The sequence below is a fragment of the Suricata suricatta genome, chromosome 2, assembly GCF_006229205.1.
Source record: "Suricata suricatta isolate VVHF042 chromosome 2, meerkat_22Aug2017_6uvM2_HiC, whole genome shotgun sequence".
In the NCBI taxonomy this organism is placed as follows: domain Eukaryota; kingdom Metazoa; phylum Chordata; class Mammalia; order Carnivora; family Herpestidae; genus Suricata; species Suricata suricatta.
The window spans coordinates 131134191-131159010 of NC_043701.1; the positions used below are offsets into that span (position 1 = coordinate 131134191).

The window sequence follows — 24820 nt, forward strand, 5'->3', positions numbered from 1 at the left end:
GACCGAGGATGGGGGCAGAGGAGATGGAAGCGGAAAGGATGGATTCCAGAGGTATGTAGGAAGCCAAATATAAAGGACTTGGTGATAGATTGAATGCGCAGGACAAACGGAGGGACATCTCCAGGATGATCCCTAGGTTGTTGGCTGTCCAGGTTGATGAGGCTTCTTCACTAAAGCAACACTGGAATGGGAATCTGCGGACGAAGGAGCCCCGTGGCGGACATCCTGCGGGGTGGGGCCTCTGGGTGTTCTCAGAGCAGACAGCATACAGGGAGCTGCAGGTGCGGGTCTGGAGCCGGAGGAGCGGTGTGGGCTGCAGCGGAACACTGTGAGTCCGCCGCGCATGGTGATAGTTGCCGCCATGGGTATGCAGAGTCACCGGTAGAGCAGGGCTGTCCAGTAGAAAGAGAATGCCAGCTGTGTATTTTCAACTTTTTCTTTTAGTTTATTTATTTATTTTGAGAGAGAGAGGGAGCAGGGGAGGGGCAGAGAGAGAAGGAGAGAGAAAATCCTGAGCAAGCTCTGTGCTATCAGCACAGAGCCTGACGCAAGGCTCAAACTCACGAACTGTGAGATCAGGAACTAAGCCAAAACCAGGAGTTGGACGCTTAACTGATGGAGCCACCCAGGCACCCTTGTAATTTTCTATTTTCTAATAGCCACATTAGAAAAGAAAAAAAAAGGTAAGTTAATTTTATATTCTTTAAGGCCAGAATATTTTTAAAAATGTTATTTCTGTAAGTCACCAATATTAAAGAGATTTAAAACTATTTTTGTATTGAGTCTTAGAAATCGGTGTATATTTTATACATACAGCCCACATCTCAGTTTGAACTTCCCACATTTCCATTGCCCAGTAGTCATCCAAATGTGGCTGATGGCTACTGTTTTGAACAATGCAGAACTAGAGACAATGTTGAGCAGAAAGAAGAAAGGTTTACAGGGTTGAGCACAGAAAGATCTGATGTTCAGTTTTATTGTCCAGGAAGAGAAGGATGAGCTTAGTCTGTTTTGTAAACCATTTTACCATTTACCTTTTTTTTTTTTTTAACCTGAGAGGTAGGGGAGAAAACTTTAACTATGATGGTAGGTTAAATTGTATCTTCACTTTAGTGTCTTTGAGACCTAGAACGTTTCTCTGTATTTCACTAAATAACTTCTAGCACAAATATCATATCATTAATCTTAGTGGTGTCACTGTGAAATATTTAAAAATTTTCTTTCAATGTTTATTTTTGAGAGAGAGACAGACAGTGCGAGTGGGGGAGGGGCAGAGAGAGAGGGAGACACAGAATCTGAAGCAGGCTCCAGGCTCTAACCTGTTAGCACAGAGCCCGATGCAGGGCTTGAACTCACGAACCGTGAGATCAGGACCTGAGCTGAAGTTGGACAGGTAACCACCTGAGCCACCCAGGCGCCCCTCTGTGAAATATTTTAGAATGTAGAGTCTAGTCTTATATGTGTATAATGTTTCAGAGTCTCTAAAGTTCTTTTGTATGCATTTGTCTTACCTGAAGGAGAAACTATAAATGAGTTTTAGTTCTCCAAAGAGGAAAGTCATATATAAGCAGCTTAATTTATTTAAATAATTTTTCCTATTTCTTATATTTAAAAAATTTTATTATTTTAACCATTTTTTAAGTTTATTAATTTATTTTGAGAGAGACAGAGTGAGTGGGAGAGGGGCAGAGAGAGAGAATCCGAAGCAGGCTCCATGCTGCCAGCACAGAACCTGACACGGTGCTCAGACTCTGGAAACTGTTGAGATCATGACCTGAGCCGAAACCAAGAGTTGGACACTTAACCAACTGAACCACCCTGGCACCCCTATTTCTTACATTTTTAGTACATTGAAATATACTTAGAAGAAAGAAGTGTTTGTTTTTTTTTTTTAAATAGTTTATTGTTAAATTGGTTTCCATGAAGAAAGAAGTTTTAAAAGGCGTTTAAGATTATAGTACCTCCCGAGGCACCTTGGTGGCTCAGTCAGTTAAGGACCCAGCTCTTGATTTCAGCCGAGGTTATGATCTCACAGTTCATGAGTTCAAGCCCCGATTCAGGCTCTGTGCTGACAGCACGGAGCCAGCTTAGAGGAGTTCTCTCTTTCCTATCTCTCTGCCCTACCCCCTGGTTGCCTGTGTGTGCTCTCTCTCTCAAAATAAATAAACATTAAAAAAAAAAAAAAGATTATAGTACCTCCCTAACCCCAGCTGGAAGAGAGCTTTCTTCTCTTCACTCTTAACATTTGCCGTATCATTTGACAACAGGAGGTCAGTGTCCTGCCTAACCATAATGTATGTTTTTGTTTCAGGACAATATAGGAGAGCTTGATCTTGATAAACAGTCTGAACTTAGAGCTTTGAGAAAAAAGGAACTAGATGAGGAAGAAAGCGTGAGGAAAAAAGCTGTGCAGTTTGGAACCGGTGAGCTGTGTGATGCCATCTCTGCGGTGGAAGAGAAAGTGAGCTATTTGAGACCTTTAGATTTTGAAGAAGCCAGAGAACTTTTCCTATTGGGTCAACACTATGTCTTTGAGGCAAAAGAGTTCTTCCAGATTGATGGTTATGTCACTGACCATATTGAAGTTGTCCAGGACCACAGTGCTCTGTTTAAGGTGCTTGCATTCTTTGAAACCGATATGGAGAGACGGTGCAAGATGCATAAACGTAGAATAGCCATGCTAGAACCCCTCATTGTAGACCTGAATCCACAGTATTACCTGTTGGTCAACAGACAGATTCAGTTTGAGATTGCGCATGCTTACTATGATATGATGGATTTGAAGGTTGCCATTGCTGACAAGCTGAGGGATCCTGATTCACACATTGTAAAGAAAATCAATAACCTTAATAAGTCAGCACTGAAGTACTACCAGCTCTTCTTAGACTCCCTGAGAGACCCAAACAAAGTATTTCCAGAGCATATAGGGGAAGATGTTCTTCGCCCTGCCATGTTAGCTAAGTTTCGAGTCGCCCGTCTCTATGGCAAAATCATCACTGCAGATCCCAAGAAAGAGCTAGAAAATTTGGCAACGTCATTGGAACATTACAAATTTATTGTTGATTACTGTGAAAAGCACCCCGAGGCTGCCCAGGAAATAGAAGTTGAGCTAGAACTTAGTAAAGAGATGGTGAGTCTTCTTCCAACAAAAATGGAGAGATTCAGAACCAAGATGGCCCTGACTTAATAACCCTTGTTTTTAATGAAAGAAATTGTGCAATATTAAAGAGAGTTTCTCCCCTAGTCAAACGGCCCAATTCCATTGTGATATTTACCTTTATAGCCAGGTGAGTGCAGTTTGAACTTGAGATAACAGACCAATTAAGTCTTTGCTAGGACCTTAACCAACATACAGACAATAATTTATACCTAATTATGTAAATTGCCTTGTTAAGGTGATGTGTGATTGGTATGTTAGATTGCTTATTTCCTATTTAAGTAGAAACCTTTCTGCCTCAGTTTTCTAAAGGTAGGTTCTTTGTTGGCCAATACTTGATAGATCTATTAAGAAGAAAAATTCTGGAGTTACATACCTGATAGACAAGCTTGTTAATTGAAAAGTAACTTCCCGTAGTTTTTCTTCCTCAAATATTTACTTTCCTAACTCCCAGAGAAATTTTTCCATTTCTGAAAACCTCAAAAAACTAAGTTATGTTGTTGTAAAGTACTGTAAAGTAGTTCATCTCCTTTATAGAGGGAAAAGGCCTTGTTGGAAATATAATAAATTGACTTGTTTCACTAATAAAAGCTTCCACTTACTCCTTTGTTTTCTTATAAGAATTAGTTTTATTTTTGATACTTCAGAGGTATTCCTTTATTTGGAATCAGAGAATAATGTTTCTTTGGCATCATTGCACAGTTAGAAAACATTAAAAGTTTCATCCTTTGAAGAAGTATTTGAGACCCTGTTTGTGCCAGAAAAATCTTATTGGTTGAATTTGTTATCAGAGCATTTTGGCCTGTTTATAAACTTTTAAACACTGTTAAAAAAGGATATGTACTTCAAAATAATATTGGTTAGTCATTTCAAGAAATGGAGTCCCTATCCAGCATTACAGTCAAGATCAGTTGTAAAGATTTGATACAGATACCTTGAATTTACTTCTGAAAGCCTAGGACTCAGTCAGCTCTAAGATTCTATAACATTTATATATGTGTGATAAACACCTTGCTTTTCCTCTGAGATCAGTTTGTCAGGAAAAAAAAATCTGAGTTTAAAAAGCAACGTGTAAAAAAAAGGGCAATGTGTAACATTCAGTATTTAATATTATTATTAAATGTCTACTGTGGGTCAGGTCCTGTTCTCACTTTTTGAAGCATAAAAGATATAGTGATGAACAAGATAAACAAGGCCCTGCTCTCATGGAGTAAGTAGATAAGCAAAATGATTTCAGGTCATGAGTGCTATTTTTTCCATGATTTTTAAATTTTAATTTTTTTTTAAAATTTACATCCAAGTTAGTTAGCATATAGTGCAACAATGATTTCAGGAGTAGATTCCGTAATGCCCCTTTCCCATTTAGCCCATCGCCCCTCCCACAACCCCCCCCAGCACCCCTCTGTTTGTTCTTCATATTTAAGAGTCTCTAATGTTTTGTCCCCTGCCCTGTTCTTATATTATTTTTGCTTCCCTTTCCTTTTGTTCATCTGTTTTGTATCTTATAGTTCTCATATGAGTGAAGACATACGATATTTGTCTTTCTCTGACTAATTTCGCTTAGCATAATACCTCCAGTTCCATCCACGTAGTTGCACATGGAAGATTTCATTCTTTTTGATTGCCGAGTAATACTCCAGCGTGTGTGTCTGTGTGTGTACGTGCGCGCGTGCATGCACCACATCTTGATCCGTTCATCCATCAATGGACATTTAGGCTCTTTCCCATACTTTGTCTATTGTCGATACTGCTGCTATAAACATTGGGGTGCATGTGCCCCTTCAAAACAGCACACCTGTATCCCTTGGATAAAGACCTACTAGTGCAACTGCTGGGTTGTAGGTGGTTCTATTTTTTATTTTTTGAGAAACCTCCATACTGTTTTCCAGAGCGGCTGCACCAGTCTGCATTCCCAAGGCCATGAGTGCTATTAAGGAAGGAACCAGAGTGATATGGCAAACATTTCATGAGAAGGGGTGCCTACTTTAGCTATAGAAATCTGGAAAGGCCTCTGAAAATGTGGAAGGTGACATTGAGAACTAAATGGTGAAAAAAGGCAGTAAAGATTCTTTGTTAGAAAGAATCTAGGCCCTTAGGCTGGAACAAATTTAGGAAAGGATTTGGGTTTTTTTTTTTTTACATAAAATATACATATTTTAATTATACAATCCCATGGGTTTTGAGAATGTGTAAACTGTGCACAAACCATACCAATCAAAATATAGAATATTTGTATTACCCTATAAAGTTACATTGCACTCCATCTCAAGCAACCAGAGATCTGATTTCACTTACTATAAAATAATGTTCCTTTTTATAGAATATCACATATAGAATCATGAGGTATGCACACTTGTGTCTGTATTCTTGTTTAACAGAATGATTTTTTTTGTTTTAATGTTTATTTAAAAAATTTTTTTTAATTTAAAAATTTTATTTATATATACTTTTTACTTTATAAAGTTTCATATTTTTTAACATATGCAATTATTTTCCATCATTTACAATACAGTAGTTGCAATGACACTCAAAACAGAAGCAAAGTAAAAAATCAAAACCCCAACTTCTATTTCATGTAATTAGACTTATACAGAAATTAGAAGGTTAAGTAACAACTAGTTAATCACCTAATTTCACAGCTATCTGAAGTGGCAATCATTATATAGCAGCTTATCTATGATACATTCAAGATAAATGATACAATTTATTACTTGTTCATAGGCTACAACACAGCCTGCTTAATACATTCCATCAAGGACAGAAATTACATGCTGTTTTTGTTTTTGTTTTTGTTTTTTTTCCCATAGGAAGTGTGTCTTGGGTTTTTCCCTTATTATTTTCTTTACTTTTTTTTTTTTCCCTCTTCTTTTTTTGGTGGTGGGGGTGGTTATGTTTAAATGAAGTTGCTTTTACAACACCAAAGACTTAATCATCCATTTCCTACATAAAAGGTAGCTACTTTTTTGCATGGTCCTCAAGCATATTGTAGTATAGAGGTGGAATTTAAGGATAGGAAAGGATTTGGGAAAGGACAGTGTGGCTAGAACAGATGGGGGTTGTGGAGTGAGATGGGGTGGGGCAGGGATAGAAAGTCCAAATAGAGAAGGTTTTTTAGAGGAGGAGTTTGAGTTTTATTCAAGGTACAGTGGAAAACCTTTGTAGAATTTTAAAACGAGAGTGACCTGATCTGATTGGCATTTTTAAGAAATCACTCCTGGCTCCTAGGAAGGGACTAGATTGGAGAAGTTGGGGAAGACACTAGAGGGGTAAGAGGGAGACAAGCTAGGTTCTATTTAAGATTAATCTCAGTGGTTTGGAGAGAAGTGAATAACTTCTCAGTGGGAATGGAGAGAAGTGAATAGCTTCATTATATACTTTGGAAATAGAATCACAGGACATGCTAAAGTCATGAGGGGAAAGAAGAATCAAGAACCATATTAAGTTGAAGTGTGCAGGAGAAGCATGTTTTTAGGAAGGAATGAGGGGTTAGAATTAATTCTGTTAAGGTCATTTGGGTTTAGGATGTGAAGATGCTTGAGATGGAATGATGGCTAATATTGTCCTTAATCAGACTCTAAAAGGAAAGCGAAGAGGATCGAGGTGGGAGGGAGGGTCCTTGGGGGTGGTGACAGTGACTCTGCCCCTCAGCTACTCTTGCTGCTTCAACCCTCTTTTGAGAACTGATTCTAGAACAAATCCTCCTGTTACAAGCCTCTCTTGATCTAGCCATTTTGCTACCAATCGTAATCAACTTCATAACTTCATTTATCTAATTATTCATTATTCATTTAATAAAAGCTGAGATCTTTCTGTGCACTAGTCATTGTTTTAAGCTCTGAAATATGGTCTGTAAGACGCAGCCCCTCAAACCTTGATCACTTTTCTTCCCCATAACTGTGTTACTCAACTTGAGTTCAAAAGCTAAAACTCAGGTTGCCTCGGGTCATGATCTCATAGTTTGTGGGTTCGAGCCCCGCGTCGGGCTCTGTGCTGACAGCTCAGAGCCTGGAGCCTGCTTCAGATTCTGTGTCTCCTGCTCTCTCTGCCCCTCCCCTGCTCAAGTTCACTTGCTCACTCTCTCTCTCAAAATTAAATGAACATTAAAAAAACTTTAAATAAAATTCAGTTTTATCAGGCACTTGTCAAAACCAGTCTTTATCCTACTAGCCATCAACATGCTCTACTATTTGTCATTTGCTGTCTGCAGTGACTGTTCATATTTTAAAACTATCTTCAGTTACCAGCAGGAAAGATGAGTGGCTGTTTGGCGATGCCGCGTCCTGTACGCACGCTGCAAACCGCTCTTTCCGAGCCTGGCTACCCAGAGACAGCCGTCCTCTGATGCTGGGACATTGTGTTGCTTCCCTACATTAACAGTGCTTAGCCTTTTGGTCTCAAGACCCCCTTCACATTTAATAAAATTATTGAGAATGTCAAACAGCTTTTTTTATGTAGGTTATAACTTTCTATATTCACCCCACTTAAAATTCAAATTAAGAACATTTTAATAGTTTATGTTAAAATGGCAATATTCCCATTGGATTTAAACATAAATTTTGGGGGCGCCTGGGTGGCTCAGTTGGTTAAGCAGCTGACGCCTGATTTTGGCTCAGGTTATGATCTCACAGTTCGTGGGTTCGAGCCTTGCATCGGCCTCTGTGCTGACAGTACAGAGCCTGCTTGGGGTTCTCTGTCTGCCCTTCCCCCTGCTCATGCTCATTCACGCTCTCTCTCTCTCTCTCTCTCTCTCTCTCTCAAAAAAAAAACCTTAAAAAAGTTAAAGAGATAAACAAATTTTTATGAAAATAATTATTTTCCCAAAAAAGTGGCATATTTTACATTTTCATAAATACCGTATAATGTGTGGCTTAATAGAAGACAGGTTGGTGCTCATAATTGGCATGATAGAACAGGTCATCTAGCCTTTGGGAAACTATATTTGTAAGTGAAAAAGGTAATATCTTTTTTTGTTTGTTTATTTATTTTCAGAGGAAGAGAGAGAGGGGGAAAGAATCCCAAGCATGCTCTGCATGCTGTCAGTGCAGAGCCCAATGCAGGGCTCTATCTCACGAATCACAAGATCATGACCTGAACCGAAATCAAGAGTAGGATGCTTGGGGCTCCTGGGTGGCTCAGTCAGTTAAGCATCTAACTTCAGCTCAAGTCATGATCTTGCTGTCTGTGGGTTCAAGCCCCACGTCAGGCTCTGTGCTGACAGCTCAGAGCCTGGAGCCTGCTCTGTGTCTCCCTTTCTCTCTCCCCCTCCCCTGCTTGTTCTCTCTCTCTCAAAAAAGTAAATAAACATAAAAAAAAAAAAGAATGAGATGCTTAACCAACTGAGCCACTCAGCTGCCCAAATATGTAATGTCTTATTATGACCATAGTTTCAGGGGATCTTTTGCCCCACTATGAGATTCCCTAGACCCCGTTTCAAGAACTGCTCTAGCCTATTACTGTGTTGGACTTAGTGCAGAGCAGATGGTGTGAGGATGGGTTTAGGACACTATGTAATTGACTGTGGCGGCTGGTCTGGGTCTCCCATCCAAAAAAAATGTAATTCCTTTATTAAGTGGTACATATTGGTTTTGGTCAAGTCTGGAGTCATGGCATTTTCATGTCTTTAATTTTTATTTCCTCATAGAATATATTGTGTTTCTTGGGAACACTGGATTCTATAATTCTGTTTAATCTGCTTGAATTCTGCCAAAGCTGTTTCCTTGTTATTTGCATCCCTATTAGGTGTTGCTGAAGGGGAGTAGAGGCTCTCACTTACCTAGATAGTTGGTTCATTATTCTCGGCTAAGTTTACAAAGTGTTACATGAAATACTGAAACCCAGAATCCTAGCAGTATTGGTAGCGTGATAGAATTTGGGCTAGAGTCAGTGACCGATCAGAGCTATCGATTTATTTCAGATAACTGAAATTAAATTAAATTCTTCTTTTCCTCATCCCTAAAAGCAATTATTGGGGAAAAACTCTACGCTGAATAAAAACTTGTAGGGATGGGGCGCCTGGGTGGCTCAGTCAGTTGAGCGTCCGACTTTGGCTCATGTCATGATCTCATGGTTCATCAGATCGAACCCCACTTCGGGCTCTGTGCTGACAGCTCAGAGCCTGGAGCCTGTTTCAGATTCAATGTGTGTGTGTGTGTGTCTCTCTCTCTCTGCCCCTCCCACGCTCATGCTCTGTCTCTTTCTCTCTCTCAAAAATAAAGATTTTTAAAAATTGCAGATTGGGCGCTTGGGTGGCTCAGTCGTTTAAGCATCCCACTTCAGCTCAGGTCATGATCTCATGGTTTGTGAGTTTGAGCCCCGTATTGGGCTCTGCACTGTCAATGCTTGGGATTGTCTCTTTCTCCCTGTCTCTCTGCCCCACTCTTGTGGTCTCTCCCCCCACCTCAAATTAAACTTAAAAAAATAAAAGTTTTTTAAAAATTGCATTTTTTTGACTTAGAAATCCTTTGCAATGTCTTTTCAATCTTGCTAGATTTAGACAACAAATAAGATAAAGGCATCATTCATTCATTCATTCACTTACTCAGCATATTGAATATTGAATGCATGCTATCAGAAGACTGCATGTTACCTGCCAGTCATGAATTCACAGTCATCTGAGAAGAACACTGAAATTTATATGATTTTAGGGTCTTCCATATAGTATAGGTTATGTTTTGGGGAAATCCTAGTTATTAAGCACAAGTGTTTTTTTTTTCCAGTGTAGTTAACATACACTGTTATATTAGTTTTAGGTGTACAATATAGTGATTCAACAATTCCATGAGCACTCAGTGCTCATCGTGAAAAATCCCATCATCCATTTCACCCATCCCCCCATACCTCCTCTCTGCTAACCATCAGTTTGTTCTCTATTGTTGAGTCTGTTTCTTGGTTTGTCTCTTTTTCAATTTGTTTGCTTGTTTTGTTCCCTAAATTCCACATATGAGTGTGAGTGAAATTGTATGGCACTTGTCCTTCTCTGACCATCATATTCTCCAGATCCAGCAATGCTGTTGCAAGTGGTAAAACTTCTCCCTCCCACCTGCTTTTTAAAGATTTTAAAAATTATTTTTAAGGGGCGCCTGGGTGGCTCAGTTGGTTAAGCCTCCGACTTCGGCTCAGGTCAGATCTCACGTTCGTGGGTTCGAGCCCCGCGTCGGGCTCTGTGCTGACAGCTAGCTCAGAGCCTGGAGCCTGCTTCCGGTTCTGTGTCTCCTTCTCTCTCTGCCCCTCCCCCTCTCATGCTCTGTCTCTCTAGTATCAAAAATAAATAAAACATTAAAAAATTATTTAAAAAAATTATTTTTAAGTAACCTCTGCACCTAGTATGGGGCTTGCATTCAAAATCCCAAGATCAAGAGTCACATGCTCCACCAAATCAGCCAGCCAGCCTCTAAGACCTAACCCTTTTTAATGACTAATATTCTACTAGATAGAGAGATAGAGAGATACCTCACATCTTCTTTATTCACTCATCAATCAATGGACCCTTGAGCTGCTTCCATAACATGGCTCTTGTAAATAATGCTGCAATAAACATAGGGGTGCATACATCTTTTCAAATTCATATATATATATATATATATATATACCAAGAGAGAGAGAATGTGGTGCCTGTTCAGGTGGGAGGGGCAGAAAGAGGGGGGAGAGAGGATCCCAAGCAGACTGCACTGTCAGCACAGAGCCCAGTGTGGGGGCTTAATCTCATGAACTGTGAGATCATGACCTGAGCCAATACCAAGAGTCAGATGCTTAACTGACTGAGCCACCCAGGTGCCCTGTCCCTCTTCTTGAATTCTTTAAGTAAATAACCAGTAGTAGAATAAGTGGCTGATAGGGTAATTCTATTTTTAATTTTTTGAGGAACCTCCATACTCTTCCACAGGCTCTGCACCAGTCTGTATTCCCACCAACAGTGCACGAGGGCTCCTTTTGCTCTACGTCCTCACCAGCACTTATTGTGTCTTGAGGTTTTCGATTCCGATGGGTGTGAAAGTGATCTCTCATGGTGGTCTTGATCTGTCTTCGTGTGATGAGCAGGGGAACAGGTTTGTTTCAATGCTGTGCTCACTCCTTTGCCGTTATTCTCAAGGAGACTTCCTTTTCCCTTGCTGCGTCTCGGAGAATGAGAAGTTTGTTGTTGTTGTTGTTTTGTTTGTTTGTTTGTTTGTTTTTTAGGGAAAGCCTGAGTTTTAGTGGAGAAGAGAGGGGGGAGGAAGAGAGACAAAGAATCTTAATCAAGCTCCCTGTTCAGCATGGAAACTAAGGGCTTGATCCCATAATTCTGAGGTCATGACCTGAGCTGAAATCAAGAGCTGGACACTCAACCGACTGAGCCGCCCAGGTGCCCCTCAGAGAAAGGCTTTGCAATTGTCTGTAACTTAGTGGAGTTTTCTGGGTTACCTATATCTTGTTCGTCTCTGCTCCTCAGATCACATTTTAAGGCATTGCTTTCAGTTTCTCCCAGAATCATAGGAGAGGAAAGGCTTGAGATGTAGTTTTCTTTTTTCCTTTTGACTGGAAAATAGACCTGTCCACATTTCAAATGCTGTTTGTTCTGTTCAACTGAATTTCTCCTTATACTTGGGGGTTGGCAAACTTTCTGTAAAGGGCCAGATGATAAATTTTAGACTTTTTTGGTCATAGAGTCTATTGCAACTATTCAATTCTGCTGTAAAAGCATCTGTAGACTGTATATAAGTGAACAGAGGTGGCTGCGTTCTAATAAAACTTTACTCCTGAAAACAGGTGCCAGCCAGACGGGCATGGTTTGCCAACTCTTGATTTTACTGGTTTACTTTTGGAGTTTCTTCATAACTTATATATAACATCCCCATAAAAGCTAGTGTTACTGAGCACTATCTAATCTATTCCAGGGTCTCTAGTAAGCATTATTTGTACATAATTTCATAAAATTGCCTCAAGAACTTTATGATACGGATACTATAACCCTCCTTTTACAGAATGTGAAACTGAGGCTTAGAGAGAGCCTCAGTGACTTCCTCAGGCTCACATGGCTCTTAGGTGGCACAACTATTATTAAACTAAGGTCAATATTCATATCTTTTACAAAGTTCACAAGCTGCTAATTCAGTTTTAGTTTGAATGGGCAACTACATTTCAAGTAAAATTGCCGATAATCCATTAAGTTAGCCAGATTAACTGAAAATCAGATATGTAGCTACATCTATATAGATTTTTAAAAAATTATCTATTTTGGGGCCACTTGGGTGGCTCAGTCAGTTAAGCATCCGACTGACTTGTGATTTGGGCTCAGGTCATGGTCTCACGGTTTGTGAGCTCAAACCCCACATCCCCCACATGAGGTTCTGTGCTGACAGTGCAGAGCCTACTTGGGATTCCTTCTCTCCCTCTCTTTCTGCCCCTCCCCCACTTGTGCTCCTTCTCTAAATAAATAAATAAATAAACTTTTAAAAAGGTATAAAAATTGTCTGTTGTAGCAAAGTAGCTGTTGCGGTATTTCCAAACTTTTCAGAACTACCCACATTGCATGTCTGTTTTCGATTATCACCATCCGTTACTAGCGATGAGATACGAGGAGAGAAAACCCAAGGGTGTCAGGGCACCAGTATTCAAAATGTCCTAGTTGATGGAGATGTGTTCATATTGTAGGTGGCAGTACATAAATGGGCCTTTAGTCATTTTGCATTCCAGAGACATGTAATCTCCTTAGGAAGAAAAAAAATCAATTGGGGGCCCTAATATCTGTTCAAATTGTTTTTATTATGGCTTCCTGTTGGTCTTTGAAAAAACCTAGACTGGGAAGAAATTCAAGAGGGCAGCCGGGAGCTATGTGTCAAGGAGGAGTCCCAGAAAAAGTGCAGCTCTCATAAACTCTCACCTGCCCATCTCTACCCATCCAGCCCATGTAATCCAACCAGACTGTAAGCCAGTAACTTCTTTCTCAAGAAAGGTCATGATCTAATATTAATTTTTCATCTACAGGAAGTGATAAGAACATGCTCTGTATGAAAATAGGGTTCGAAATTATAGTTAAGAAAACCAAAAACCAGGGTGTCTGGCTGGCTCAGTCAGTGAATCACACGACTCTTGATCTCAGGGTTGTAGGTTTGAGCCCCATGTTGGATGTAGAGATTATTTAAAAATAAAATCTTTTAAAAAAAGAAAGAAAGAAAACCAAAGAACCCACTGGATAGTAATGAGCTTCTGAGTCATGACCCATGGGAGCAACAGTTATCAGCACAGAGCTCTCCCCCACTTCCTTCTGAATTATCTCACTCACTTTTCCTCCACTGGTTATCTTAATCACTTCGCCTTTCCTCTTAACATCCTCAGTCAGGTTTGGTTATCAGGAGACTCATCGCCCTTGAAAATCATCTATAATCTCATTTGGATGATTTTTCATGCTTTTATTTTTCATCCAAAGCCTATTGCTTGGACACCAAGAAAATGGTACAGTCACGTAAGGAATTATAAAAATGAGAAGAGAATAATCTCACTCTGCTCTGCTGATTATGCAAAACTGTGGGAAGGCTTTATGTTAAGAACTTACTGTCCTTTTAGACTCAAGAATTTTAAACTCTGCTTCTGAATATTTACTCCTTCATATGTTTTTCTCTGCATGGAGACCATAAAATCCCATTATGTTTATCTTAAAAACAAGGAGAAATGATTCCCAAGTTCCTCTGGAAGAATAGCTTAAGTTTCACTTGAGGATGTGCCAGAGTGGGTTTTTTTTAGAGTTTATTTATTTATTTTGAGAGAGAGCATGTGAGCAGGAGGAGGGACAGAGAGAGAGAGGGAGAGAGACTCTTTAGCAGGCTTTGCACGAACAGCGCAGAGCCTACATGGGGCTTGAGATCATGAGCTGAGCCAATATCGAGAGTTGGATGCTTAACCCACTGAGCCACGGAGGCGCCCCTGTGCCAGTGTTCTAAGTTGTGATTAATCCTGTGGGCCTGCTTTTACTTTCTTAATTTGAAAACAATATGCATATCTTATCACATGAAGTCAAGACAGCATGTATACCAAATATAGAAGGTATGCTTGGAATGATCTGACCTGATATATGATCATACATTACAAATAAAAGTCCCTTTGGGATTCCTTGGGGTTCTCAGAGAACTAGGCAGACACCCTCCAGGGCAGCTGAGAAGGTAGGAGAGGCCTGGGTGACTACTGTTCAAGAGATGGTACTAAGCTGCCAGAGACAAAATAAATAGGTTTCAAATATGAGCTCCATATTCAAGTACTGATTGCTAATTAAGCAGCTTCTCACCTGGGCAGCTGTGTTGTTTCCAGGGCAGCAGCAGGAGTTTATTATTTAATGATAGTCAATGACTGTTAAATAATTGGAATCATTATACTTAAGATTGTATTTTTAACAACAGGTTTATTAGCATAAGCTGTAGAGCAGTGTTTCCTAAAGTCCCAGAACCACCTACATTAGAATTATTCCTAGGTACTTCTTAAAATGTAGGTTCCCAAGCTCTAGCCCAGAACTAATCTGAAACTCTGGGGGTGGGATCCAGGAATTTGCATTTTAATAGAACCCCATGTGACTCTTCTGTTCAGTAAATGCAAGAACCAGTGCTCTTAGAATTAAGAGAAGGAAGGTAGAGCTAGAGTGTACTGGAGCAGCTTTGCAGGGAAAAGCATCCCAAGTCCCAGAAAGTTATTCTGTGCCTTTGGTCCCCAAGGAGAACCCGGCCTGGGGACAGAGGGACAAAATGAGCACTCCCAGCAGTTTTAGGTGGCCAAGAAGCTGCAGCTCTCTCTTCCCACTTCCTGAGCACATCTGTACGCTAGAATTCTGCTGGGTGGATGCCAGTGACGCATCCAAACTGGTAACCATGCCTGTAGGTCTCTCAGGGCCCAAGGGGAAGCCTTCTAGATAAGAATTGGGGACTTTCTAATGACCCTTGAAGAATATTCTCGAATGCCTCTAGGGATGTGAAGAAAAGGAAAGGAAAGGTTATTTGGCAAGTAGCAATTCTTGGAGGATTTGAAAGGAAATACCCAAATGGCTTGTCCAGTGGTGTGGGATTAGCTATTCTGCATATAGAGCCAGGAACATGTCTTGGGAAACTGACAAGTTTGGGGTGAAACAGATACACAGATTACTTCACTCTCATACCCTAAGAAGGACTATGTTCTGGTGACTTCTTGTTAAAAGCAAAATTCAGTGCCTGCTTATGGGATGCAGTCCTTTCTCCAATAGTAGGCCGTGTGGCCTTCCCCTTGGGAAACCCCCACCTTGCAGAACGGAGACATAGGTCAGTAACTTGGAACTACCATTAATACTCTTTTTTTTTTTTTTGAGGGGAGGAGAGTCACATGCCAGGTGGATGAGAGCTTAGTACACTGTGAATGAGAAAAATACAATCATCCCCTCATGTTTCTGTAGCCAGGCAGTCCAACAAGACACCAACATACACACACAGTCACATACAGGCCATATGATCCAAAATACCAATCTAGGGGAACCTGGGTGGCTCAGTGGATTAAGCTTCTGACTTTGGCTCAGGTCAGATCTCACGTTCGTGGGTTCAAGCCCCGCGTCGGGCTCTGTGCTGACAGCTAGCTCAGAGCCTGGAGCCGGCTTCCAGTTCTGTGTCTCCTTCTCTCTCTGCTCCTCCCCCTCTATGCTCTGTCTCTCTCTGTATCAAAAATAAATAAATCATTAAAAAAAACCCCAAAATACCAATCTATGTGTATGTAGTATATGGTGGACTTAGCCATTGACCAAAAATCTAGGGAGCTCCATTCTGCTAAGCCCAATGGAATCTTTTCAGTTCTCATCACTCCTGACTTCTTGCTAGTATAGCATTTGACAGCCTGACGTTCCCTCCTTGAAAAGGTTCTGTCCCCTTCCTTCCACAACACTGCGCTGCTGGCACCTTGCCAGCCATTTCTTGTGTTTTCATTAATGACTTTTTAAATATCTTTCCTCAATAGGATGACACTTAGGGTTTGACCTGGGTTCTCAGTCTCTCCAGGCTCCCTGGGGCAGTATCATCCATTCTTAAGATACTGCTGTCACCAATGTGTAGTTCTTAGTCTTTTTAGTTCACTAATTGCCGAATGTGACTTAAACTCACACACGATTGCGTTCATTTCCTTAAAAAAAAAAGTTACTGTTTTTCAAGTTTTTATTTAAATTACAGCTGGCTAACATTAAGTACAATATTAATTTCAGGTGCAGGTTTCAGTGATTCTTCACTTACCTACAACACCCATTGTTCGTCACAGTGTCTTCCTTCATTACTCATCACCCACTTAACCCTCCCCCACCCACCTCACCTCCGGGAATCATCCGTTTGTTCTCTACAGTTAAGAGTCTGTTTCTCGGTTTGCCTCTCACTTTTAACCTCTGCTGTGTTCATTTGTTTTGTTTCTTTAATTTCACATATGAGTGAAACGATGTGGTATTTGTCTTTCTCTGACTTACTTCACTTAGCATAATACTTTCTAGTTCCAACCATGTAATTGCAAATGAAAAGATTTCATTTTTTTTTTTTTTGGTGGCTGAGTAATATTCCGTTGTATATATACCACATCTTCTCTATCCACTCATCAGTTGATGCACATTTGGGCTCTTTCCATAGTTTGGCTGTTGTTGATAATGCTGCTATAAACATCAGGGTGCATGTACCCCTTCAGATTAGGATTTTAAAAGTTATTTTCAATACTATCTTAAAATCAGTTTAAGAAAATGCTGGGGCACCTGGGTGGCTCAGTGGGTTGAGCATCCGACTCTTGATTTCAGCTCAGGTCATGATCTCAAGCCCCCGTGCTGGGCTCCGTGCTGACAGGTTGGAACCTACTTGGAATTCCTTCTCTCCCTCTCTTTCTCTCTTCCCCTTCCCCACTTGCACTCACTCGCGCACTCTCTCTCTCAAAATAAAAAAAGAAAAGAAATATGCTTAATTAAAAAAGTAGTTTCAAGGAGTTTAAAATGAAAAGTAGTGGTCCCTGGTGCTGCCTTGCCCACATAACACCCTTTACCACTCCTGAGAGAGCGTGTTTAACTGTCCTTTGGTGGTTACTCAGATATGTGGTGATAAAACCTTCATATCACTATTTCTTGATTTATCAATTTACAACATTATCTATTGGCTTATTGCAATGACGGTAAAGAATTTAGCTCACGTGCAGCACCTGCTTCCCCTCCTCACCTCCTTAATATCTCAATATTAACCCTGTTTTCAATTAAACTGTGTATGTATTGCAGGTGTACCTTGGAGATACTGTGGGGTTGGTTCCAGACCACCACAATCAAGTGAATGTTGCCATAAAGTGAGTCAAATGAATTTTGGGGTTCTTAGTGCAGTATAAAAGTCATGTTTCTATTATCCTGTACTCTAATAAGTGTGCACTAGCATTATATCTAAAAAAGAAAAACAACCCAACACCCCCTACCCCAAACTCTAATGTCCACACCTTAATTAAAAAAGACTTTATTGCTGAGGTACCTGGGTGGCTCAGTGAACTGAACATCTGACTTCGACTTAGGTCATGATCTCCCAGTTCATGAGGTTAAGCCCCTCATTGGCCTGAGTGGCTAAGTCGGTTAAGCTCTAACTTTGGCTCAGGTCATGATCTCACGGTTCATGGGTTCAAGCCCCTCGTGGGGCTCTATGCTCACAGCTCGGAGCCTGGAGCCTGCTTCAGATTCTGTGTCTCCCTTTCTCTCTCTGACCTTCCCCTGCTTGTGCTCTCTCTCTCTCTCTGTCTCTCAAAAATAAATAAAAAACATAAAAAAAGAATTAAGTCCCTCATCGGGCCCACTTCAAATCCTCTGTTTCCTTCTCTCTCGGCCCCTCCCCTGCTCATGCTCTCTTTCTCTCTCCCCCAAACGAATAAACATTAAGAAAATACTTTACTGCTTAAAATAATATGACCATCATCTGAACTTTCGTTGAGTTGTAATCTTTTTCCTGGTGGAGTCTTGCCTCAATGTCAATGGCTGCTGACTGATCAGGGTGGTGGTCGCTGAGGTGGTGGTAGCCACATTGATTGACTTCCTTTAATGGATGATTTCTCTGTAGCATGTGATGCTTTTGGATAGCATTTTGTCCACAATAGAACTTCTTTCAAAATTGAAGTCAATTCTCTCAAAACCTGCCCCTGCTTTATCAACTAAGTTTATGCAATATTCTAAGTCCTTTGCTGTCATTTCAACCGTCTTCACGGCCTCTTCACCAGGAGTAGATTCTGTCTCCAGAAGCCACTTTTTTTGCTCTTCCCTAAAGCACATCCTCATCTGTTCAACTTTTACCCTGAGAGGGCAGTGATTCCGTTCCATCTGCGGCTCCACTTCCTGTTCTCCTGCGATTTCTACCACAACTGCAATTACTTAGCCCACTGAAGTCTTCAAGCCCACAAAGTCATCCATGAGGATGAACCAATTTCTTCTACACTCCTCTTCATGTTCATACTTTGACTGCTTCCCATGAATCACAAAAAAATTTTTAAGTTTTTTTTTTATGTTTAAGTACCCTCTACACCCTACGTGAGGCTCAAACTTACAGGTTGAGATCAAGAGTCACATGCCCTACTGACTGAGCCAGCCAGGAGCCCCTAGCATGAATGTTTTTAATAGCATCTGGAATGGTGAATCCTTTCCAGGAGTTTTCAGTTTACACTGCCCAGATCCATCAGAGGAATTGCTATCAATGGCAGTGATAGCCTTAAGAAAGTATTTCTTTTTTTTTAATGTTTTATTTATTTTTGATACAGACAGAGACAGAGCATGTGAGGGGGAAGGTCAGAGAGAACCAGAAGCAGGCTCCAGGCTCTGAGCTAGCTGTCAGCACAGAGCCCGACGCGGGGCTCGAACCCATGAATGTGAGATCTGACCTGAGCCAAAGTCGGAGGCTTAACCGACTGAGCCACCCAGGCGCCCCAGAAAGTATTTCTTACATAAGACCTGAAAGTTGAAATGGCTGCATGTCCCAGGACTGGAGAATGGATGTTGTGTTCACAGGCATGAAAGTAACATTAGTCTCCTTCTACATCTCCATTAGAACTCTTGGGTGATCAAGTGCTTCGTCAGTGATTACCAGTAATATTTTGAAAGAAATATCTTGCTGAGCCATAGATCTCAATGATGGGCCTAAAATATTCTGTAAACCATGCTGTCATCTAGCATTGTTCCACTTATGGAGCACAGGCAGAGTAGATTATAATTCTTAAAGGCCCTAGGATTCTCAGAACAATAAAGGAGCATTGGCTTCACTTTAACGTCACCAGCTGCATTAGCCCCTAACAAGAGAGTCAGCCTGACCTTTGAAGATTTGAAGCCAGGCGTTGATTTCTCTATGAAAGTCCTAGACAGCATCTTTTTCCAATAGAAAACTGTCTTGTCTGTATTGAAACTTTAGTGTAGCTACCTTCACTAATTATCTTAGCTGGATCTTCTGGAAGACTTGCTGCAGCTTTCTATGTCAGCACTTACCTTGTACTTTATGTTATGGAATTGGTTTCTTTCCTTAAACCTCACGTACTAACCTCTGCTAGCTTCAAACTTTTCTTCCACAGTGCCCCTGTCATGATCAAGTTCTTCTATCTTTGTAAGATTTAAAAAGTTAATGAATAAACTACATTAGGGGCCCATGTGTGGTTCAGTCGGTTGAGCATCCATCCAACTCTTGATTTCAGCTCAGGTCATGATCTCCCGGTTTGTGGGTTTGAGCCCTGCGTTGAGCTCTGTGCTGACAGCACGGAGCCTGCTTGGGATTCTCTCTCCCTCTCTCTTCCCCTCCCCTATGTGTGCTCTCTCTCTCTCAAAATAAATAAACTTTGAAATAAATAAACTACATTACAATGAGTAGGTAATATCACCCGCTGCAGAATTAAGTAAAATATACTATGATTATATTCTTTCTTGGAGGGTACAGATTCATGTTCTTTTTGGAGTCTCTAACTGCCTTCCCTGCTCCCCGCCAGTATCTGCCCTTGTTATTCTGGTTGTCAGACTCATCCTGATTCCTCCTCTTTCCCCTCAGAGACCTCCCTCCAGGAGCCCTCTTCCTGTTCAGTCTGCAGAGATTATTCTTCCGCTTCCACTCAGCTTTCACCCCGAGACTTCCTTCGGTGCTTTTTCAGGGTGGAACTGCTCTTTCCTTGCTCCTCCCCCCAACTTAATGATTTATCATAAACCTTTCTCCAGTTCAATACAGATTGATATTACTTTTTTTTTATAAGCTGCATCTGATTTCATAGCATGGACATACCTTGTCTATTCACCTGTTTCCATTGTTGAACATCAGGTTATTTTCAGTTTTTATGTAAACCAATAAACATGCTTGTGAATGAATCCTTACGTTGATACATATTGATGCTTTTATTTTTATAGGATAGATTTCTAAAACTAGAATAACTGGATCAAGGGAATTGTATATATTACTTTAACTTTCTATTGAATTATAACAGATGTAAGAAAAAATGCATCATAAGAAATGTGTGATTTAATGAATTCTCACATAGAACACAAAAGTGTGATCATAACTCAGATCAAGAAGCAGAACAGGAGTGCCTGGGTGGTTCAATTGGTTAAGCATCCAACTTTGACTCAGGTCATGATCTCACAGTTCGTGGGTTCGAGCCCCGCATCAGGCTCTGTGCTGACAGCTCAGAGCCTGGAGCCTGCTTCTGATTCTGTGTCTCCCTTTCTGTCTGCTCCTCCCCTGCTCATGCTCTTTTTCTCTCTCAAAAATAAGTAAACATTAAAAAAGAAGAAGAATATTGAGTGCCTGGGTGGCTCAGTTGGTTATGTGTCCAACTCTTGATTTCGACTCAGGTCACAATCTCTTGATTCGTGGGTTTGAGCTCACACAGAGCCTGCTTGGGATTCTGTTTCTCCTTCTCTCTCTCTGCCCCTCCTGTTCTTGCTATCTTGCTCTCTCTCAAAATAAATGAAAATAAAAGATAAAAAAATGTAAAAAGAACATTGATTCAGTGCAATTTCTATCAAAATACCAATAGAATTTTTCACAGAACTAGAACAAATAATCTTAAATTTTGTGTAGAACCACAAAAGACTCTGACTAGCCAAAGCAATCTTGCAAAAGAAGAACAAAATGGAAGGTATCACAATCCCAGATTTCAAGGTCTACTACAAAGCTATAATAAAACAGTATGGCACTGGTACAAAACTGGAGACACAGATTAATACAGTGTAATGGAGTCCAGAGATAAACCCATGCTTATGTGATCAATCAACCTATGACAGAGGAGGCAAGAACATACAATGGGGAAAAGAGAGTCTCTTGAATAAATCGTGCTGGAACAGCTGGACAGCTACATGCAAAAGGATGAAATGGGACTGCTTTCTTCATTCACACACAAAAATACACTCAACATGGATTAAAACCTAAATGTGAGACCTTCAACCATAAAACTTTTAGATGAAAACGGAGGCAGTAATCTCTTTGACGTCAGCCTTAGCAACATTTTCTTAAATAGGTCTCCTAAGGCAAGGAGGGGAAAGTAGCAAAATAAAACTGTTGGGACTATACCAAAATAAAAAGCTTTTACACAGCGAAGGAAACCAACAAAATGAAAAGGCAACCTCCTACTGAGTGGGAGAAGTTCTTAGCAAATGATATATCTGATGAAGTGTTAACATTCGAAATATAGAAAGAATTTACATAACACTAAAGAAGCAAATAATCTGATTAAAAACAGGCAGAGGGCCTGAGCAGACATTTTCCAAAGACATCCAGATGGCCAACAGACACATGAAAAGATGCTCAACATCACAAATCAACAGGGAAATGCAAACCAAAACCACAGTGAGGTATCACCTCACACCTGTCAGAATGACTAGTATCAAAAAGACAAGAAATAACAAGTGTTGGCAAGGATGGAGAAAAAGGAACCCTTGTGCACTGTTGTGGGAATGCAAACTGGTGCAGCCGCTGTGGAAAACAGTATGGAGTTTCCTCAAAAAGTTAAAAATAGAAATACCACACAATCCATTAATTCCACTACTAGCTATTTATCCAAAGAAAACAAAAATATTAATTTGAAAGAATAGATGCAGTCTAAATTCATTGCAGCATTATTTCCAATAGCCAAGATTATGGAAGCAATCTAAATGTCTATCGATAGAGAAATGAATAAAGAATATGTGTGGTAGGTGTGTATAGACAACACACATACAATAGAATATTATTCAACCGTAGAAAGAATGCAATCTGGCCATTTGTAACATGGGAGAAACTAGAGGTGTTTTGCTAAGTGGAATAAGTCAGAGAAAGAAATACCATATGATTTCACTTAAATGTAGGATCTAAAAACTCAAACAAATGAACAACAGCAACAACAAAAGCAGAAACAGACTCACAAATACAGAGAACAAACTGATGGTTGCCAGGGGGCCGAGATGGTTAAGGGGACGGGCAAAATGGGGGAAGGGGAGTGGGAGGTAGAGGCTTCCAGATACAGAATGAATAAGTCGGGATGAAAGGTACAGCAGAAAGTGAAGTAAGTCAGGCAGAGGACAGATACCATATGTTTACACTCATAAGTGTAACAGGAGAAACTTAGAGGACCATGGGGGAGGAGAAGGGGGAAACAGATGGGGAGAGCGAGGGAGGCAAACCATCAGAGACTATTGAATACTGAGAACAAACTGAGGGCTGAAGGGGGAGGGGGAAGGGGAAGAGGGTGATGGGCATGGAGAAGGGCACTTGTAGGGATGAGCACTGGGTGTTACATGGAAACCAACTTGACAATAAACTATAAAAGAAAAAAAGAAAGATATAGCACAGGGAATATAGTCAATGGTATAACAGCACTCTATGGTGACAGGTGGCAGCCACACTTGTGGGGGGCACAGCATGATGTATAAACTTGTCAAATCACCGTGTTACATACCTGAAACTAATGTAACATCATGTGTCAACTTCAAAAATAAGACAAAACAAACCCCCAGAACCTTGCCAGAGCCTGAGGGGCCTGCCTTGTCCCCTTGTCCCCTTGTGGGTCAATAGTTCCCTAACAGTGCACGTATTTTTCATTTTAAGATATTGCCACATTATTCTCCCCAAGAGTTGTAGCAGTTCACGTTCCCACGAGGAACACAAATACACCCATTTCCCCACATCCTCTCTGTTAGATGTCACTTTTCGCAGCTTTTTGCTTATCTGATGGATGAAAATGGGATCTCAGTGTTGTTTTAATTTGAATATTTCTAAACTGTGAGATGGAGCCCTCAGCACAAGCGCCTGACCTGACAGATGAGAAATACAAGGCCCAGAGAAGAGCACGGATCCTCCCACTTTAGGCTAAAGCTTCATTTCTGTGGTTAGTGGTGCCGTGGGACTCAGGAAGAATCCCAGATCACTCCCTGGATTGCAGAGCTCCCTAGGCACCCATCATTTAAGCTCCAGAGGGTCTGGGAAAGGAGGACACACATACCTCATTTTACTCTGCTGGGCCTGGGAGACAAACCCTGTTCTGCTCAAACCTCCTATGATTTTGGAGACTTGGCTCAAGGGCCGGTTTGGGGCACAGAGGAGCTTGGTCTCCACAGAGATCGCGAGGCTGGTCTGAGCCTCACATGGAGCTGCTTGAGCTTTGGTGTCACCATGTGGGGAAACTACCTTCCCGACAGCAGAGGTGACATGAGGAAAGCAGAGAGAGCCCAAGGAAGCAGTTAGAGTCCTCCTGGTGATGGTGACACCTGAACGCAGCTGTGCCTGAAGCCCCGACTCACCCAGCAAATTGTCTCTCATGCTTAAATCGAGTATCCATCATCTTTTATATTTAGAAGAGTGCAGCCTTAAAAAAATAATAATAAGGACTCCTTATGCCATGCCCATGGAGGAGGGAGATATCAACTCTCAGTCACCAACCTATTTGAGTTTCCCATGTGTTCTCCCTCAGCTTCTCGTCCTGGTGCCCAGCTCGAATGAGATGTCATATCACTATGCACGTGAAACGCACGTGAAGCAAACTGTGTATGGCAATTGAATTTGCTAGAAAATATAAATTGGGAGTTATTTCCTCAAAATGGTTGTTTTCACAGTAGAGTCCCTGGGTCAGCAGCAGCAGCAGTACCTGGAAACTGGGAAATGCAGACTCCCAGGCCCCACCCAGATCTACTCAATCAGAATCTCGGGCGGAGCCCAGCCATCTAAATTTTCACCAAAAGACTTGGCAGAGAAGCAGTCAGGAGGCAGTGGCGGTGCTGGGTTGCTGGAGGCAGAGGTGGAGAGGCACGAGGAACGTGAGGCCACGGCCATGGGTCCTTAGAGAGGGGAGGCCAACATGGTGGAGCAGCATGGAAGTTTTCTGCTTCTCTTGCCCTGAAATGCAGCTAGATCAACACCAAACCATCTTGTACATCAAGAAAAGTGATCTGAGGATTAACACAACGATCTACACAACTTGAGCCACAGAATGCCCCAGGTACATGGCACAGAGAGGTGAGCAGGTGGAGAGAGAAGCCGTGGAGGGTAGGGAGCTGTTTTTGCTTGTGGAGAGAGGACAGAGACAGGAAAAGCAATTCCCCCAAAGCAGCTGGAGAGAAAGAGAAAAAGTGGAAGCACTCACAAGGGACTGAACAAGAAAGGGAGAAAGGAGAAAGGAGAGGCTTAAATACCAACCAAACTCTTTTTTTTTAATATATTTTTTAATGTTTTATTTATTTTTAATACAGAGAGAGACAGAGCA

At 41.1% G+C, this 24820-nt stretch overlaps 1 protein-coding gene and 1 long non-coding RNA gene across 4 annotated transcripts in view; one reads left to right on the forward strand and one right to left on the reverse strand.

Annotated features, from left to right (window-relative positions):
- Nucleotides 1-3759, forward strand: part of KIF1BP (KIF1 binding protein) — a 33095-nt gene extending 29336 nt beyond the window's left edge. Inside the window, exon 7 of the mRNA XM_029931799.1 lies at nucleotides 2312-3759. Coding sequence (XP_029787659.1) covers nucleotides 2312-3187 — 876 coding nt within the window. The 3' untranslated portion in view covers nucleotides 3188-3759. The remainder of the gene's footprint in view (nucleotides 1-2311) is intronic.
- A 7139-nt stretch (nucleotides 3760-10898) lies between these two features.
- Nucleotides 10899-24820, reverse strand: part of LOC115285478 — a 28331-nt gene continuing 14409 nt past the window's right edge. For 2 of the 3 annotated variants that reach the window (XR_003905540.1, XR_003905539.1), the window contains one exon: nucleotides 22916-24123. This is a non-coding gene — a long non-coding RNA (uncharacterized LOC115285478). Of the gene's footprint in view, nucleotides 11340-22915; nucleotides 24124-24820 lie in introns of those variants that run through there. The other variant, XR_003905541.1, reaches the window with a different exon arrangement.